General features: G+C 40.0%; 1 protein-coding gene across 1 annotated transcript in view; it reads left to right on the forward strand.

The window, feature by feature from the left end:
• cntnap2a (contactin associated protein 2a) overlaps nucleotides 1-18,491 on the forward strand; it is a 387,477-nt gene that overhangs the window by 267,384 nt on the left and 101,602 nt on the right. Inside the window, exons 12-15 of the mRNA XM_038726358.1 lie at nucleotides 5,747-5,853; nucleotides 8,674-8,793; nucleotides 9,714-9,829; nucleotides 11,913-11,997. Of these exons, the coding sequence (XP_038582286.1) occupies nucleotides 5,747-5,853; nucleotides 8,674-8,793; nucleotides 9,714-9,829; nucleotides 11,913-11,997 (428 nt within the window). The remainder of the gene's footprint in view (nucleotides 1-5,746; nucleotides 5,854-8,673; nucleotides 8,794-9,713; nucleotides 9,830-11,912; nucleotides 11,998-18,491) is intronic.

Here is an 18,491-nt window from a genome sequence, read left to right on the forward strand (position 1 = left end):
ACAAAGCATTTTCAAAGCATTGTCTTAAAGTTCTCTGGCCATAATGAAACAGCGAAACAATTAAAAGTTCTTGTGTCTGTTTGAGTGCTTCTTTTGTATTTCTCAACAAAAGAACTCACAATGGGGTTTAATTGACTGCCTTTGTTGTCACATGACTTTGATATTATACAATAGTTATTTGATCAAAGGTTATACTGTAAGTGCTACCTAAGCAAGTTTACCAGATACAGGACTGAAGCTGTTAACTGTAACACCGGGGTAACAGCATTAAGACCTTCGGCCAAAGCACTATTTTATACGCATGAAGTCATCTGATTGATGGCTATATAGAAACTGAGTGACCACCGAAAGTATTCGGGACCATTGGGAGTTGGCCTTTTATTATAGAAGTACTTTAGCATATGTTGCAGGGTTGAACCTTTAATAACTGATATTTTGGGCTCTTGGGGGCAGTGATAAACAAGTCTTGAACACAATTCTGAAATATTATCACATTTTAAGTTGATATGCCGAACTTAGCATACAGTTGCCCACTTGAGACACCATCAGACAGGGAGCAATATTAAGATTTGTTTGGAGTTGTGTTTCTGTCCAACTGACAAATGTATGTCCAACATTCAACTCCGTATATGGTTTCCACCAACTCCTGAGAGAAATGTCTGGCTCATAAGTTGCTAAACTTGTGATGTTCGCCAGCTAGTCAATTACTGTATCTGCCTGCTGCCCTAGGCAGTGGGTTTTTAGCAATCTCTCACTAAAAACAGCTGCCTCCTGTAGCTGAAAACAGTGCTATGAGAGCAGTGAGAGTGAATTAAAACGCTAGCTGTAGCTTGGAAAACCAAGACAAGGAGTTAAAAGACACTCTAAAGCTCCATAGAGCTGACTGTAACTGCAGAGTGGAGTGATGATTTTCTGTTGGTTCACCACTATGAGGAAGCAACCTTTTGTTATCATTTGTTATTCTTTTGCAATGCTAATGTGATGTAATGTAGAATGAAATTATTATTGTAGATTGTGGTGCATTGAGTTGCTGCCAACAAGCTGACTGTGGTCAGATTTCTTGAACAAAGTGTTGTGAAGGTCCTCAATTGTCCACAACAGTTTCCTATCCTTGCTGCTTGCAGTATTGCCCATCTTTATTATTCAAATGTTGTGTATCAGCCCTGCAGTACTTGAGGGGGGCCCTCTCTCCTGCCATGGAAGATGAATGGGTGCAGTACCATCTAACTAATCAGAATGTCTTTGAAGGCAGTTCAATAGCCCTGTCTGACCTCCTTTTGATCAATGCCGTTCCACTGTGGGATTCTGTTTAGGCAGAGATGGTGGAAGAAGCAAAACACACACTCATCCCAACAGACACACTCTCTTGCTGACAAACATAGGGGCAAGGCTATGTGCATGCACATTCTCATATTCCACAATGTCACTGTCATTCTTTAAGGGTGCCACAACAACACATGGCTACATGGATATGTTAATGATTCATAAAAGCATACACACTCTAGAGGGGCTCCATTCTCTTCATAGATTTTCCTTTTTTTCCTCATACACAGGTAGAGCATATATAATCGGTATACTCCAGTGCTCACAGCTTGCTGATCATTGTGTCTTTTGTGATTCTGTGCTCATCAATCGCAGCCCATTGTGAAGGCACAATGCCATTTTATCTGCACTTGTTAGCCTGATGAAGCTACAATGCATCATGACATACTTTGATCACAGGCATATTCATTTCTTTCTTCATTTACAGTACATGCAATAGCATGTTGAGAGAGTCACGGTTTGATACGTTTTGAACACCAAAGGGTGGGATTAGTGCTCACTTTTAAGTAAGTAAGAAAACTTTATTTGTATAGCGCTTTACACAGACATAAGCCACACAGTGCTTTACAAATTCAGTAGCACACAAGGAAGAAGAAAGAAAGTGGCCACCCGACGACAACATGAAGAAAAAATGCAAACTAAAAACGGAGTACATATTAAAAATGTATAAAAAAACAGAGTACATAATAAAATGCATAAGAAATATACAGTGTGAGAAAAAATACACAGTACGCCAATTAAAATACACAATAAAAACACGAGATGGAGACGTGGTGCATAAAGGTTTCCCAAACGGATGTCTAAATGGAGAAGTCTTTAGCTGCCTATCAAAAGAATCCACAGAATCAGCAGACTGTAAGGGGGCCGGCAGAGTATTCCATAGTCTAGGTGCGACAGCCTCAAAAGGTCAGTCACCACAGGCCTTAAGGCAAGTGCGTGGGACAGAAAATTTTGCTTATTTCAACTCAAGAGCAAGCTGATTGTTAGGTTTTAGTAAGACTAAAGACCGGGGTGCGGATACAGAACACTCAAGGCCAGTCAAAGTAAAGAGTTTATTCACAGAGGACTGAGTAACTAGTACAAAGTGGTAGTAGGTGAGATGTGAGCAGGGGCAGTGGCAATCAGCTCTCCTAGAGATTCTCCAAGCAGGGCAAAACACACCGGCTTCGGCAACTTGAAAAAGGAGATAGACAAATAACGTTAATCTGGGTTCAGGCAGAGAACACACTGGAAACAGACTAAATGCTCAAGAAACAAAGCTGGCCTGAAGTACTCAACCAAGTGATGGCTAGATGTCTATGAAGATTCTCAGTCATTCGGAGCCAAGATATTCTTAGAGAGGCGGAAGGTTAATTTGCAAATGTCATTTTTCTATATTTTCTACAGCAGCTATGTCTCTTCCTCACTGTACGCACTGCTTATTTGCATGCACACATATTTAAGAGTACACGTACAGTACGGTACATTCATAAAACACACCTGCATTTAATTTCTTCTATAACGCTCAAAACCTCTGTTGCCACAGCACCTACTTGACATACTTGTACATTCATAGGTTAATTTGTCACTTCAGTGTTGAAAGCTTGCAAAGCACAAAAAATGTAAGTGCTTGTGAGTGATGATATACAGAGACGTACGAAAATGTCATCATATATCTTATGAACAAGCCCACAGTTGTATGTCAGCTTCATAGTTACTGGAGGTTTGACAACAGTGATCGCCTGGTATCCCTCAAGAGATGGAACGTCTCTGTGCTGCTTAACTGCCCGACTCCCTAAGTGACTAAAGAAGAACTCTGCTTTTTAAAAGGACCCCTGTAGCTCCTGTGAGTCAGTGTTTGTTTTTCCTCCAGCTGGCTTTCCTCTTAACATCACTTTGATTCATTCAAATAAGCATACTCAGATATTTTAATCGCATAACTTGTGCGTGAGTATATGTGTGTGTCTCTAAGACTACATTGCTTTGGGATCCATCCCCACCAGGCCTGCGCAACCACACAACTTTGATGTATTCAGGATTTGAGTTGGTATTCAAATTTCAACAAGAAAAATTGTGATATCTTAACTGCTATGTGCTTAATGCTGTGTTCACACTGAGGCGGATAATACTGCATACTTACACTACACTCCTAATTAGAGTCCGGCCGATATGGGATATTTAAGTCTGATACCGATTTTGATTTTTGAGAATTTTTAATATAGTTATATATATCCCTGTTTGTTATGTTGAGACCTCACCAAGACACCATGACATAATGCAGTTTAAAAATAAACTTTTATTGTTAGACATAGTACTTTGAACAAAAGTACAACAAAATATACGACTGTAACTATAGACACTACAGTTTAATCGCTCATTATTGTTAGCCTCCTCCACTGATAAACACGGCATTAGCTTTGTGGCTAATTTAGCAACAGGCAGCGTTAACTGTTTCAGAAATAAATCTGTCAGCAGCATAGCCTAACATTTAACACGCTGCTGTTACCCTGGAGAGTGCAGTGGAAAACGAGAGGGTTATCAAGTCTGGTTTCTGAAGAGTGATAAGGGCTATTTTTATTATTATTTAAGTCACGTAATTGACGTGACAAAAACTCACCGGGGACAATGACTGTGAGAGCTACCAGGAGCTACTCTCCGTAGCTCTGGCAGAGCCGGTGTTCTGTCGATTTATGCTACCTATCGAGATGTGCTACTTAGCGGTTGTGATCTGATTCTGTAGGGGGAGCATTATTTGATAGGAGATATTAGTTTATCAGAATACGCTACCCCTGAAATGATGTTATATTTTAATCAAAAAACAGAAAATGTCATAAAATACTGTGAGAGTTATATCTTCATGGGATTGAAAAAGGGAAAACATAAGGTAGCATTTTTCATAGGGCAGAGCGACTCGATAGACTCTGCTATCGATTTGCGCTACGGTAGCATTTTTCGACAAGGCAGCATAGATCGTCAGAACTCCAGCGCTGAGCTCCAGTAGAGTTCGGTCAGCTGATGTTTTGTTCTGTGATGCTGCAGTGTTGTTAACAGAGGAGCTGCAGCGCGCCCTCTGGTGGGCAAATTATGCAACACTCATGACATGAGGGAAGGATCTGACTCTCTGTTTCTTTTTTAAATGTCATATCGGTTGTTAAGAACGCCGTTGCAGATATATCTGCAAGTAACTTATATCAGCCAATAATACCTGCAAAACGATAAATCGGTCGGGCTCTACTCCTAAATCCACTTTTGAAATGTGGGAACTGAATTGTAACAGTCAAATTCTTCCTCCTCTTTTGGTTAAGAAACACATAATAGTGTGTTACAACCATTATCTGCATAGACAATCAGCACTTCAGTTCTGTCCCCTCATGCAGAATTGTGTCAATTTAGTTGTTCTAATTGATATATTTTTGTGTCTGTTGTCACACAATGTATAAAATAATGATTTATTACAGCTCATAACTGCTACCTATTAACCAAGGTCACCAGTAATTCCTGCCGTGTTGCACCTGCATGTTCAGTCAAATGGTGATCAACGAAAACACCTGTATTTTGTGGCTAGTTGCTGGCACTCAAAATAAGCAATCACATCTCATCTTTTTGCTGATATGTGTCACAATTTTGAGATATGTCTATTTTTTTCTTGTCCACATGTTTTACTCAACAGCAATGTTTTAGATTGGTCCACTCTGAACATGTTGTCTAAAAAGCACCATAATTGGATGTGAAAAAAATAGGTTGTCTGAATGTGAACAAAGGGCCAAAACAGTGAGAAAAAAATGCAATGGGCTGGCTAGTCATCCATGTAACAATAGCTAAAGGTGGTGACATTGCTTTCTGATTGCAATATTTAATCAACTGAAATATTTACTCTCACTTTTGGGTATAATAATTATGACAGAAATTATTGTGTGCAGTCTCAGTGGGATATTGATGCCTCTCTGCATCAATCCTGATATGTATTGCTCATGAACAAAGCCCTTAATAGCAAAAGGGACTTTAGAGGCAAAACTCAGCGTGTAAGTTCTGTTGACGCATAACGGACTGAATCACCTGGGTCCAGTTTCTGGAGAGTCCTTATATATATCCCTTATACCAGATTGATGTTTCGTGGTCAACATGACAGTTAACATTTTAAACCTACAGTAAATGACACACTAGACACACTGATGTTTAAAGGTATTTCTTGGGTATTTCATTAAGAATATGTAAATGTTTCACAAATGTGACAGATATTTAGCAGGCAGATGTTAATACTTTTAATAATTTACATTCATATCAATATCAGAAATTATCTGAAGTATGGTGATGGTATAGAATTAAGTAGTGTGTGCTTATGTTCGTCTTTACATACTCCAGATATTTATATTTTCCATTCTTTATAAGGTATTGCATGTTTTCTAGATGTTTAAAAATAATCTCCCCCCCCCTCTCTGTCCAGGTGCATGCCTAATCACTGTGAACACGGCGGGCGGTGTAAACAGACATGGGAGAGTTTTAGCTGTACCTGTGATGGAACAGGATACACTGGAGCCACCTGCCACACTTGTAAGTGTGTGACTGTGTGTATGCAGTTGTGTGTTCTTACCCCCCCCCCCCCCCCCCCCCCCATCTTGAACACCACTTTATTCTGTTCCTTGTGTTGATTTGACCTTCCTCGGTTCGCCTTTGAGTGATTAAGCTAGTTCTCCTTCCAAAGCCACAATCCTCAGCAGAGGGACAGATGAACTTTTGAAGTGTTCAGAGGCTAGGCTTTTCTGATATTCTGCACTGTGTGTTTTGTTCTGGTCTGAGAAGAGGCAACCCAAACAAAAACACCAGCACACAAAGAGAACAGAGTCAGAAAGAGAGAAAAGGCAGACGAGTTTTTATTTTTTTAAAGGCTTAAATATTTGAGAATGCCACCCCTCCTCCCATATGCCACAAATATTGTTCTCTTTTAAGAGAGGATGAAAGAGAGAGGTTGTGGAAATATTGTTAAAACATAAAGCAACAGATTTAATAAAAATAAAGTGAGAGAATTCAACACTGTTCAGGATGTAGCATTGCAGAGGGACAGAAGAGTTTTTATTTTAACATCAGAAAGGAAATACAGCACAGACAGTAAAAAGCTTAATCAAGTCTGAGTTACTTTCTTATGCTTGGAGACAAAAAAATGTACATGCTGAATCTATTAGCTCACTATGACGATATTAGGGCCATTGTAGATACAAAAAAAAAATTGTGGGGAGGGGAGTAATGTGGGTGGTAAACTAAAAAGGCTAACTTTCTGGACTGTCCACAGTGCAGAAACTTGATAGATTGGAGATGGAAAGACAGAACACGTCACTTAGTTAGATTTCTTAGCTTACACACTTTTTATGGTTGAAAATACAACTTCCATATTCTAAATTCCAACTGTGCCAGCAATCTGCAAGAAACAACATGGTATTTCTCCATGTCCCCCTGCTGATTTTGAATGATTATTACACATTTTTATTAAAAAAAATTTAAAGTTTATTTCTTGAAAGTTTGTGAGTTTTTTCTTGTATATTTACCACTTTAATCTCAGAGAATATTAGTTATTTTTTTTCTTAGAAAGTGACTACATTAATCTCATAAATTTTTAGTTTTTTCTTAAAATACTACGTCCTACCCCGGAAATTTTGGGGGGCGGGATGGGGGATCTACAGTGGCCCTAATACACCATCATATTTTACTCTATATTGTAGCATCTTAAAAATAATTGGCTTTGATTGGTTTCCCAGTTATAATCAATAGATTACCGATGTCATCCTTTATACTACTTAAAATGTAAATTTTTTGACTGCAATTCAGTTCTGGTGAAGGTTACAGTGAAGCGTGGATGTTACAAGATGTTTACTGCTTTTATCTGGATATTGTATGGCATTGTACTCTGAAGGTAAATTGAACTTTTCCACTTATATCTGAATCACATTCCCTTTAATGCAATATCTCTGGCTTTCTCTGTTGGCCTTTGAATCTTTCTGCTGTGTCCAACCAATCCTAGGAGAAATTGTTGTGGTTGTTCAACTTCCATTGTGTTGCAGTCTTTGACCAATGGCTTTGAACCAGAAGTATTGTGTAGTTCTGTGCAGATCCTTGTGAGATAGTTTAGCAGGGTCGATTTTGTTGAAGGGTACGTCCTCTCGGCAAGCCACTGCATAACTAAACTCCTGGATGAGCAGAGGGATATCAAAGACAGGAAGACCAATAATCAAGTAGGATGTAATGAAAGAGAAAATGAGGATGAAATAAAGGATGGGAAGAAGAGATTTGTGAAAAAAATAGAAACAGTAAAAAAGAGACTAAGCAAACTAAGGGAGATTAAAACAGTTTTTTTAAGTGTTAAGCCTCAATCAAGAAAGTTTCACTCCCAAGTCGCACTCTGACATTTTTCTTAGAAGTGTAATTCTTCCTCCCCTCCCCTCTCTGTCTGTTTGTGTGTAGATCAGCACAAACATAACATCAATATGTTGTCAGATAGATTGCTAGAGTGTGTGGGACAAGACATAACATCTTGACAGGCGCTGAATGGAGACTGGCAACCGCATGAAATTGCCTTCTGGAAGATTTGAAAAAAGAAAGCTACTTCGGACATTGATGTACTATTTTAGATCCATTCTGAAATTCTACAATTTAATTAATCTTTGGTCCATTACATAACAAGAATATATTAAAATGTGGATATAGAATGCAGGCAGGGAAACGCATGAAGAGAAATTGATGCAGGCTATCTTTGGAGAGCTGTATCATCTTTATTGTCATGTTGTTACTGTGGGCAGCATATGGTAATAGTAGTCATGACTTACCCTGTGATTCCTAGCCGTACCCAAGATATCCAGCGTCACCGTCAGGATGGAAAATGAGAAGTCCTGCCATGCAAATATCGGCCCACCTGCATGTTTATCAGCCTTTTGGGTTTTTTACCCCACTAATGATCTTAGAAGAGCAAAGTTGCTTCTCCATTTTCCATCCAACAACAGTGATGTTTGAAATCATTGTCACAAACTATGGATATTTTCCAATAAAAGTATCTCAACATGGCAAACTGATGTTCAAAGAGAGATGTGTTCCACTTATAGGCATTTAACAAGACCAAAATCTTATAAACTCTTATTATAAACAACCACTTTTGTTCATGTTAATTTTGAGTTTGCTCAGTATAAACAATGTGTATAAAATAAACCTGTAAAACAATTTAATAAACTTATTTATACTTAATATTGTCACTTAGCCTCATCCAACATATTGCAGGTGTATAATGAGCATTGCAACCTCAGTGGCTCTGGACTTTTCGTCGTGTTTCCTCCTCCTCCAACTGCTCATTTCCCCCCTTATTTCTCTTTGCCCCTGCCCCACCCACAGCTATCTATGAGCCATCCTGTGAGGCTTATAAGCATTTGGGCAGGTCTTCTGACACCTACTGGATCGACCCTGACGGCAGCGGATCCCTTGGCCCATTCAAAGTCAACTGTAACATGACAGGTGTGTGTGCCTGAAATCACCCTTCTGTGCCTGTTCTGTGTGAGTTTTCCTCTGTGGTGCATCAGTGTGTGTGTGTGTGTGTGTGTGTGTGTACGCACACACAATTCCCTACTCTATCTGGCCCCAGTGACCTGTGTGTGAAGAAAACTCACCAGCCCTCCTCATTCTTAACCTCAAACAGCAGCACTTTTAACCTGCCATACTTTGGGTTTCCATGGCAACACGGTCACAGCTACTGACATTTAACTCTGAAGAAGCACCCACACAGACACACAGATACACGCCCACACACCTACAGACACACACACACACACACACATACAACAAACACATATGAAACGGGCTTGTTATGCAAGCCTAAGAGTGCTCCATTGGTCTGACACACACACATACACAGTGGAATAAGTAGATGGCCTGGAACAGCAGAGCAAAGGCGACGCTTTTAATGAAATGTCACTGCACTCCGCTGGCTAGCCCCTTAGTCACGCTGAATAGCACACTCTCACACACCTCAGAAATGTTAAGAGTTTCTCTTTCACTCACCCATACACACATTTCAGAGACCTGAAATACACACACACACACACATTCCCTGAGTGACAGTGTGAATGAACAGGGAGATGCCTGAGTGACTGGCTCTTGTGCCTATTAAACCCTGCAGTCTCATAGCTGTAACTTAGATTACACAGAAAGAACTTCACTGCCATGAACCGCCTAAACTGCTGTTTTCTGTGTGTTTTGGGTGCGTGTGTGTGTGTTGATATACAGTCTATTAGCATGGGGGTGAATCTACTCTGTGTAAATGTGTGTAATCTGTGTAAACGCACTTAAATAGTTTACTACACCGTGCTGATTTTATTCTTGCTGATGAATGAATTGAAGTTGAATAATCATTCTGTTTAACATGTCTGTGTGTGTAGAGGACAAAGTGTGGACAACAGTCATGAACAACCTGCCACCCAAAACTGCAGTGACTGGTTCCAGTAGAGAGAAGCGCACAGTCTTACAGGTCAACTACAGTGCCTCTATGGACCAGGTAACACATACACTTAGTGTAACATTTGCATTTTAGATTATATTCAATCCAACAAAAACAAAATGTATATTAAAAGTGTATTTGTGTATTTGTGCCTGTCCATAAAGTAAAAGTTATGTTGTTATAGGAAAATACAATAGCAAAAAACACGATTAAAAAAACCCCATTATATTTATATATAATGAGGTAAACAGAGGTTTTCATGTATTTGAATTGTACCCATCAGGCTTTTGGTTTCATGCTAAGAGACTCCGTATCTACATCCTCTTGTGAGGCATGAGGAGCACAAGGATTGATCATGGGATATTTTTATTTGTTGCAAATTGTGTCCTTGAATTATAAAATGTGCTTTCATATTGACAGGTAAACTCAATCAATACAGTTGACATCAATGTTGTTTTAAATGCTGATATCCCGCACTTAAAGGCAGGTCTTACATTGAGTAAGGTACAGTCTTCTCCACTGTCTCCAATAAGAAATAGGTGAAATACGGTTAATTAATGCTCTGTGTTCTTTTACATATCTAAAGGGTCGCACACAGTCCATGTTCATACAGTGAAATTGTTTAGAGTAAAGCAGCCGCCGTCCATATAATTCCTGCGCTCCATCAGAGCATCTAAAAATGCATTTCAGAAGCTAAAAGTTTAATTCTGTTTCCTCTGGAGAGTTTCCTCAGTCTGCTCTGTCTATAACTACAGTTTTTAGTTTTGCTGTTTAAATGTCCCACGATATTTGCTGTGACATAACTGCGCACATGAAAACCTTTAAAATTACTGACAGCAGCCTCTCTAATGATTAAAATAAAGTCATCTCCCTCTGGGACAATGAAGTATCTAAATCTAAAGAAAACACTCATACATCAGTATAACACGCAATAAAGAAATCACCTGGAAAGCGTGCACCGCTCGACATGATTGAAAAGGCAATGCCGCCTACGGGGACCGGTAGAGGTGGAGTGAAATGTCGACGCGGGTGCGGGTCTCTAAATCTGAGAAAATAATTACCTCGGGTGGGTGGCGTGTGGGTGATTTATGCATACATGCGCATTCAGATAATGTCAGAGCTGATCCCCACATCACACTAATTCAGCTGCTTTAATCGTGACATGACTAGTGCAAACAGCTGCTAATGTCTTCTTATTAGGCAATATCAACAAGAACATCATCTTGCATTCATCGCTAATTTACTGTGTGTGTGTGTGTGTGTGTGTGTTAAATAAGAAGAAAATATGACATCCGTACATTCTTGTCACATTATGCCACATTGTGAATTAAATAAAAAAGTAAATATATAAGTTGTCATGAACACTGTTATGCTCTTCAGGCAGCGATTATAAAATATAGGGGTAGGGCTATAATAAAACAATGGACAGATGATGCAGCTATGCCACACGTCATATTTAATTGACAGCTCTGAAGCAAGGACGTTTCATTTCATGTCATTTCATTTTTCGCACCCTAAACTCCTCTCTCCTTGTGGCTCTTCCTCGCCTCCTCCGCTCACATCTCGGGTGGTAGGGACTAAGACATGTGGATGCAAGGAAAGGAATCGAGGATGTAGAAACTGAGAAATGAGAAGTTCCTCAAGTGAACCTCGATTGCCCAGTTTCAGCTACAGCCCTCTAACATGATAATCTAACATGAGTATTTCACCTCATCCCTCCACCACTTGTCTGCTGTGGTTTTGCTACATACAACTCAGACTACCTGAATCTGCTCTCTCAGGAGTCAATAGCTTAATCTTTCTGGTGAGTGGTCATAGATTACAGTTGTCACTCTCAGTAAAACGCAAACTGTGTGTGAACTTGACAGTTTTCAAAACTCCTATGAGCAGTGACAGCAATACAAGACTGCTATGTTCCATGAGATGACAGGGTGTGAGTAGCATAGCCATCCTGTAATTATATTCCCTCCTCATTTGTGTGGATCACTTGTTTCATTTTCAGCTTCTCTAAATCGCAGGTAGCTAAATTAAAACAACATTACAGTGCACTTTGCAGCTCAGTAATTAGTTTTTACATGAAATTGACCTGTCTGACTGAATAAGATAAAATGAAAATACATATCCGTTCTTGTGTTTCCAGGTGACAGCCATCACCACCAGTGCAGAATACTGTGAGCAGCAAATCGCCTACAGCTGTCGCATGTCCAGACTGCTCAACACTCCAGGTAAAGGCTGAGGATGACATCTTTATTCACCACTGACTGAAGTACACTGCACTGAGACAGGCAGGATGTTTTTCTTTGTCACATAGGCAGAATTTGATGGGAAATTCGTATTAGCAACAACACACTCTCCCCATCTCCTCCTGCCTGAGGATACTACAGAAGGGAGACAAATTAGACAGGCTTTTATGACTTACTGTCATAAAAACAACCTGAAAAAGAACTCAAAAAGATTTGGAAAAATCATGGAAATTTGTTTCACAAATATGTATTGTTTTAATCTACAAATTTTATGTTAGAGGAGATTACTCTCTTGCAAAAGGTACCGTCCTTCCTACGCCAACCTGAGTTGCAGCTTGTTTGCTAGAGAAATACATTAACTAGGAAAGTGTAGATTTAATGATTTTTTTTACATGGATAAGTATTCTATTTCACAGAATGAGTGGTCATGGATATTTGAAAAACACCAAACATGGGGATATATTTTGGGAAAATGGTGTTCCAGAGACTTGCAGAATCGATGCCAAGGAGCTTTAAAGCTGTTCTTGTTGTGGCCCAACATCTTTCTAAGACGCTGTGTATTGTTCTTTTCCTTTCATTTTTACCCAGCTTTATGTTTCAACTGGTGCATTCGCCCTGTCTTTGCCTAGCACTAATTCTACAGATGAGAGTGCTGAAACAGACCATTGGAAATGAGTTGTGGACTGGCTGGGCTCATTCTGAGTAGATTATTTTGGATTAAATTCATTTGCATTAGATGTGTTTGGGCTCTGTGTTTTTTGGCTGTAATGTACTTGAGCAAGGCCTGGTAGGGTTTTGTGTCAGTTTGGTTTGGATTAGTTAGGCTGACTTGCAAAATTTTTGAGATGTACATGGTTTGCCCTGGATTAGATATGTTTGATTTGTGTTATGGTTGGGTTTAGTGGAGTTTCAACAGCGTTTGGAATCATTTTTATTCAGTAGCAAAAAGTAGAGTGGATGCCTCACAGCTGTGTTTTAATCTTGTTTTGTTCCGTCTCTGTCAAAGCTTGGTATTTAGTCTAATGTCCTATTTGGAGGAAGACACCTGTGTGTTGTGTATGTATGTGTGTGCGTGCGCACGCGTGTTTGTGTGCATAGTATTATTAGGGGTGCCTCGTGTTTTTCACTATGAGAATAACAAGCTTGCTATCATTGTCAGGACCGTTTTCTGTCATTTTCTTCTGTTTCCTCTGGCCAACACACATGCACACAAAGTTACACACACGCATACACACACAGACCCACTTTAGGGATAGATTCATAAAGACAAGACTCTCCTGGCAATTAGAGTGAGCGGGAGGAAGCATGAAGAGCATGAGGGAGAGAGGATTGCAGGTTTGTTAGATGTATGCCTAAATGTGTGTGTACGTGTGTGTACGTGTGTCGACATGGTCCTTGATTGAGTAGAAATTAAGCAATATGTGGTTAGGCTTAATAGTTGGGTATTAGTGCAGCAGATCAAAACCTCCACTGTGCTAAGATATGGCACCGACACCTACAAAGTGTGTGCATACGCCCAAATACACACACTTTCTTAATATCCTTTTTTCTTTTTTTTTTTTACACACCTCCCACAGCCACACACACATACAGACATTCAGTCAGTCCTTCATTAACTAGTTTACTCCTAATTCACTACCTTGCAAGTTAGGGAAATCCAATTACCAGTCTAGAATGACTGAGAAAGTAGGACTGGGAAAAATCATTTACCCAAAAATATGCTTCATAAATTAGCTGTCAGCTTTCATCAAATTACACCGTCAACAGCATTTTCACTGGGAACAACAGGCACACACACATTTGCATGGCTATCCACACATAGGCACACACTGGCTGCTCCTCCACTTCCATGTTTTCCCCATCCAGATCTCATCTATTTCACTAGGGCTGGCATTTTAGAGCTAAATGAACCGTTAAATGGGAATTATATTCTGCCACCAGTGACACCCCTAATTTGGAACTTGGGCAGTAATTGTCCTAATTGTTTGACCCCCTTCCTCATCTCTTTCATGTATTCTGTCCATTTATCACCTGTCTTTCACTTAAACACATCCTGCGCCTGCAAACACACACACACACACACACACACAGAGCTTATGTCTGTCCAGCGTTCGCTCATTCACAAAATGAGTAGATAAAGTAATTGGAGAGCTTAGTGCTGACGCATGCAGTAACACACAAAGACACCATTCAAAGAAACGCACACACTCATGCAATATTAAGTAAGTTCCTCTCTCCAAAGCTCCCCTTCATCTTCTGCATCCGCATTATCAGAATCTATCCATCTCCTCTTACTCCACATTTTCCTTCCATACTCTCCTTTTGTTCTCACTCTCATCCCATTTCTCAATCCAAGGCTCCATTTTTGCCTCTCTCCCATTCTTCGCTTCCAATCCGACTATTTTCCGTCTTTTTTAAAGTTCCTTTTTTTCTGCACCGCAACTCTCTGCCCCTGTATTCTCACTCACTCTGTTGAGCACTGTTTCCATTAGTGTTGGAATCGCAGCTTTTAGAGGAGAATTAGCACCCTTCACTAATGATTTAGCATCAGTCCTTTCAGCGTAAACAACCTGCAAACAACCAATGGCACAAGACTTGCACAAACAAGCCCTTGTGCAGATGCAGACACTGATAAAAACACACATCTATCACTCTCCGACGCACATACTATATAGCCACAGTTTGGATGAAGTGTATGCTAAAGCTTGTTAGTGCTGTACATCATCAGAGAGACAGCTGCCTTGAACGAAGCAAGAACGTTGGCACTCAACATTGGCATTGGACGTAAATCTTGAGGTGTGGAATCGTCCTGTATAGACCTCATTTCTACGGATATTGGAAGAAACTGGAACAATTCTGATGATAAACTGAAGTTCTGCTGAAATAAGGGCCATATACTATAATACAGAAGTTTCTGTTGTTAGTAGTTAAACTACAATTGTCTTGCTCTCAGTAGAGCCAACAAGAACCTAAAACACAAACATATGTAGCTCTTTCCACTTTCTCTCACAGTCTCACTCACACACACACACACGCACCACCAAATGTATTCACATATGTGTGTGCACTGACTTTGACTCACAGAGCTTTTGTTAACTTGTGATAGCACATGTTGTGTCTTGCCTGAAGCGGTTGATAGGATCATTTACAGCATCCAGGCTAATGAAGAGAGAAATGTTTCCATCAAATAAATTATCTCATTAATCCGGTGAATTTTCCTTCGGTAAAACTAAAGTGTCTCATGTGTGCACAGTTTAAAGACAATATAGACACACACATTTTCTGCTTATATAAAGAAGATTTGGCTAAATCAGTGGCTAAGCAAACATGTAGCCTTCATGACTATTAGCCTTACAAAGTTATTCCTATTTACTATTGTACAGTTGGTGAACAAGGGCCTGTTTACACACGTTTTGGGCATATATACTGTATATATAACTGTAAAAACTGTCATCATGATGTGTTTGTTCTCAAGGTAGCTGGTAGCAAAATTCAGTTACAGCAAATCTTAATATTTTGAGACGATAACCTGACCACCCTAAAATGAGAGTGCTGATAGTGCTGCATATCCAGCTCCTTTTCTCTCTGCTTAAGAAAGCTTTCACTTGCTGTCAGCAAAACAACATCCAATTAATCTGCGGCAATCTCACAAAGTAATTTTTGTCCAGTCATGTCAAACGTTATAATGTTACCGGTAAAAATGCTATCATTATAATGTTATTATTTCAGGATTTTATCACATTATGGATTTTTGTTAGCATATTTATTGGCTGTTCAAATGTTACAGACCACTAAAAAGGGAGTTAAAGTAGATGATAAGACAGTTATATTCAGTCGATGGAAAGGATAAACACGTTTACAGAGTGAGGAGGAGTAAATGGAGGAAGCTGAGAGAGAAAGAACAGAGGGAGAAATTTAAACAGCTCCTGTTAGAGCAGGCTGTCAACACACTTCAGTCACAGGTCGAGAAAAAGGACTGTGCTTTGGCCAGCAACACACAAGTCTGACAAGAATATTATGTATAGTAGGACACTCGGTGAACAAGTGATTAGCTCGCTGATGAAAGAGGTAAAGAACAACACTAAAAGCGCTACATGTAGACAAGTTACCGTAAAACTTAATTTAGTACTTTAGGCTTTTATTTGCTTAAATCATTTAAATCACCCTGCCTATATTTGAGACAGGCCTTTAATTCCTTTCCCACAAAACTCAGCAAAGATCAAATTGCTCTTTTCAACCAGTATGAATATTACTTGTATACAAATTTGGCTATTGGATAATATATCAATTATGGATCATTCATTTGATCTAGCTTTGAGAGACCAACCATCTAAGCCACCCTCATGCACAGAGAGAGAGATTGATACATCAAGGAACCAGGCTTCTAATTGAGACCTGCATAAGTCAAAACGTGTAACCACACCAGGCCAATAAAATAATCTTTGGTGTAAAAAGGGAATGAGAGCCAAAGGACGTGAGAGAGTGAGGTGCACAGAAGGAGAGGAAAGAAACAAGCGTGGCCAGAGATGAGTGTGGTTCAGGATAATGAGGCTGTGTATGCGCAGTGTTGTTACGGTTCATTCCATGGGTACTTCTGGTCTCAATTATTGCCTCGCAAGTCACAGCAAGCCAACCACTGTAATATTCTACACACACACTCACAGGTCTTGCATTACACCCTAATGACTTTATTCTGCAGCACTGGTTAACCAGTTGTTTATATTTATCTATCATTTATGGTTTTTGATGGTCATAGTTAACCTTTACAAATGCAGCAGTGGCAGACAATTTTCTCTCGTCTTCTCTCTCGTTTTCGCTCTCACACTCTGCAAAAATAACAGGTACCAGTAATGGTGCAAATCTGTGAAATGTGAACAAGGCCAGCTGACATCCAGCTAGAGTATGGAAGTCTGTCCCTAATTAAGTTTTATTGGAAAATATGCAAGTCTTATCTAATCTACACAAGTGCTGCTGACTCCTCTGTTGTATGGCTTGTCTAGTTGTTTTACTCATTATGGGAGAAAAATAACTTTAAAAGAATATGCTGACCGGGACCTTGTCTTTGGCTTTTAACTGTTTGGGATTATGTCATTATTAATTTTAACATCCCTTTTTATTTCATGTATTATCCCTTTTTATTAGCCTATTGTACCCACACACTGCCCGATTGTGCCACATCTTTCATTACCCGACTAATGTTCTGGTTACAGTGTCATTAATTTGTGAAAGCACTCGAGGCAAGAAACAAGTCAGGGGCCAACAGAGAACCAGAGCTAATATATCGAAAGACAAGAGAAAGGAGAACTATCATCAGGGTCCTTGGGCGTCTCTCTCATTCTCCCCATCACCTTAGTACCTTTCTTTTTCCCTTCCTTTTCTTACCCCCTGTAGACAAGATGCTAATTAACGTTAAATTATCATCTCTATCTTTCCCTGCTTTAAATGCCCTGATGAGAATCCGCCTCCCTTCAAGGTTGCAGGCAGTTTTTTGGCCCCCACCTATTACGGGCAGGGGAGCTGAGGAGCTGAGGGTGCTCACTCAGTTGATAAGAGTCACTCGAGGCTGACGTGTAAAGTTAGGCTTTATATAGAACAGCAAATTAACGGCTGGAATTAGCCTGGAACCTTTCTGCAGCCTTTCAGATAGGTTACCACAGGAGACACTTGAAGATGTCCGTGGTGGTGGTGTTGGTAGAAGGTTTGCTAATGGGAAACAGCGTGTGTGCATGTGCGTGTGTGTGTGTTGGTGGAGGGGTAGGTGAGTTTTTTGTGTGTGTGTGTGTGTCAAAGTGGTGTTTGGTGCGAGAAACTGTACAAGAAATACAGGAACAAAGTGTTATCCATCACAGAGAAGGCCATATCATTTACATCCCATAATGTGAGCTCTCTGGTAGCTGTTCCCTCTGTAATGCGTCATTGCCCGGGATAATGCTGTCATATGTTGTGTTGACAGAGGCATGTGTCTTATTCCCACACTATGTCTGTCTACCTGAGTGCAACACTTACAACTCATAGCCACACAGGTGCCCATGTCGAAGGAAAAGAGTATAACACTTTACAGTACATTAAGTTGGAGTAATAAGGTGTTTGCGAGGGCAGCGTCTTGCTGTTGTTTCTCTTTTATTTCCGCGGTTACGCTTTTTCTTCGTGACATATTTCTTTTTCTCTCTTTCTCATTGTGCTTGTCGTTTCTCTCCCACAGTGTCTTAGTCACACAAACTCCTGAGAGTCCCAAGGTTGGTTAAGTTACAGCTATAGTGTGTAACTGTGTATCTGTCTGATGTCTGTTTGTGTGGAAGGATAACACTAGCAGCTAGTGAAGTTTTTTGTGTGTGCGTTTTCAAAGCCGTTTTGTCTCCCTCTCACTCAGTACGTGTGTGTGTGTGCGCGCGCGCGCGATTATTGGCACTCGCATAGAGTGAGCTGTCCATGCCTCCTGGCCACTGGCTGGAGCATTCCCCCAGCATGTCAAATAC

This window comes from Micropterus salmoides, unplaced genomic scaffold (genome assembly GCF_014851395.1).
Source record: "Micropterus salmoides isolate LMB-PRFRI ecotype aquatic unplaced genomic scaffold, ASM1485139v1 Ms_hic_scaffold_1, whole genome shotgun sequence".
NCBI classification, from domain to species: domain Eukaryota; kingdom Metazoa; phylum Chordata; class Actinopteri; order Centrarchiformes; family Centrarchidae; genus Micropterus; species Micropterus salmoides.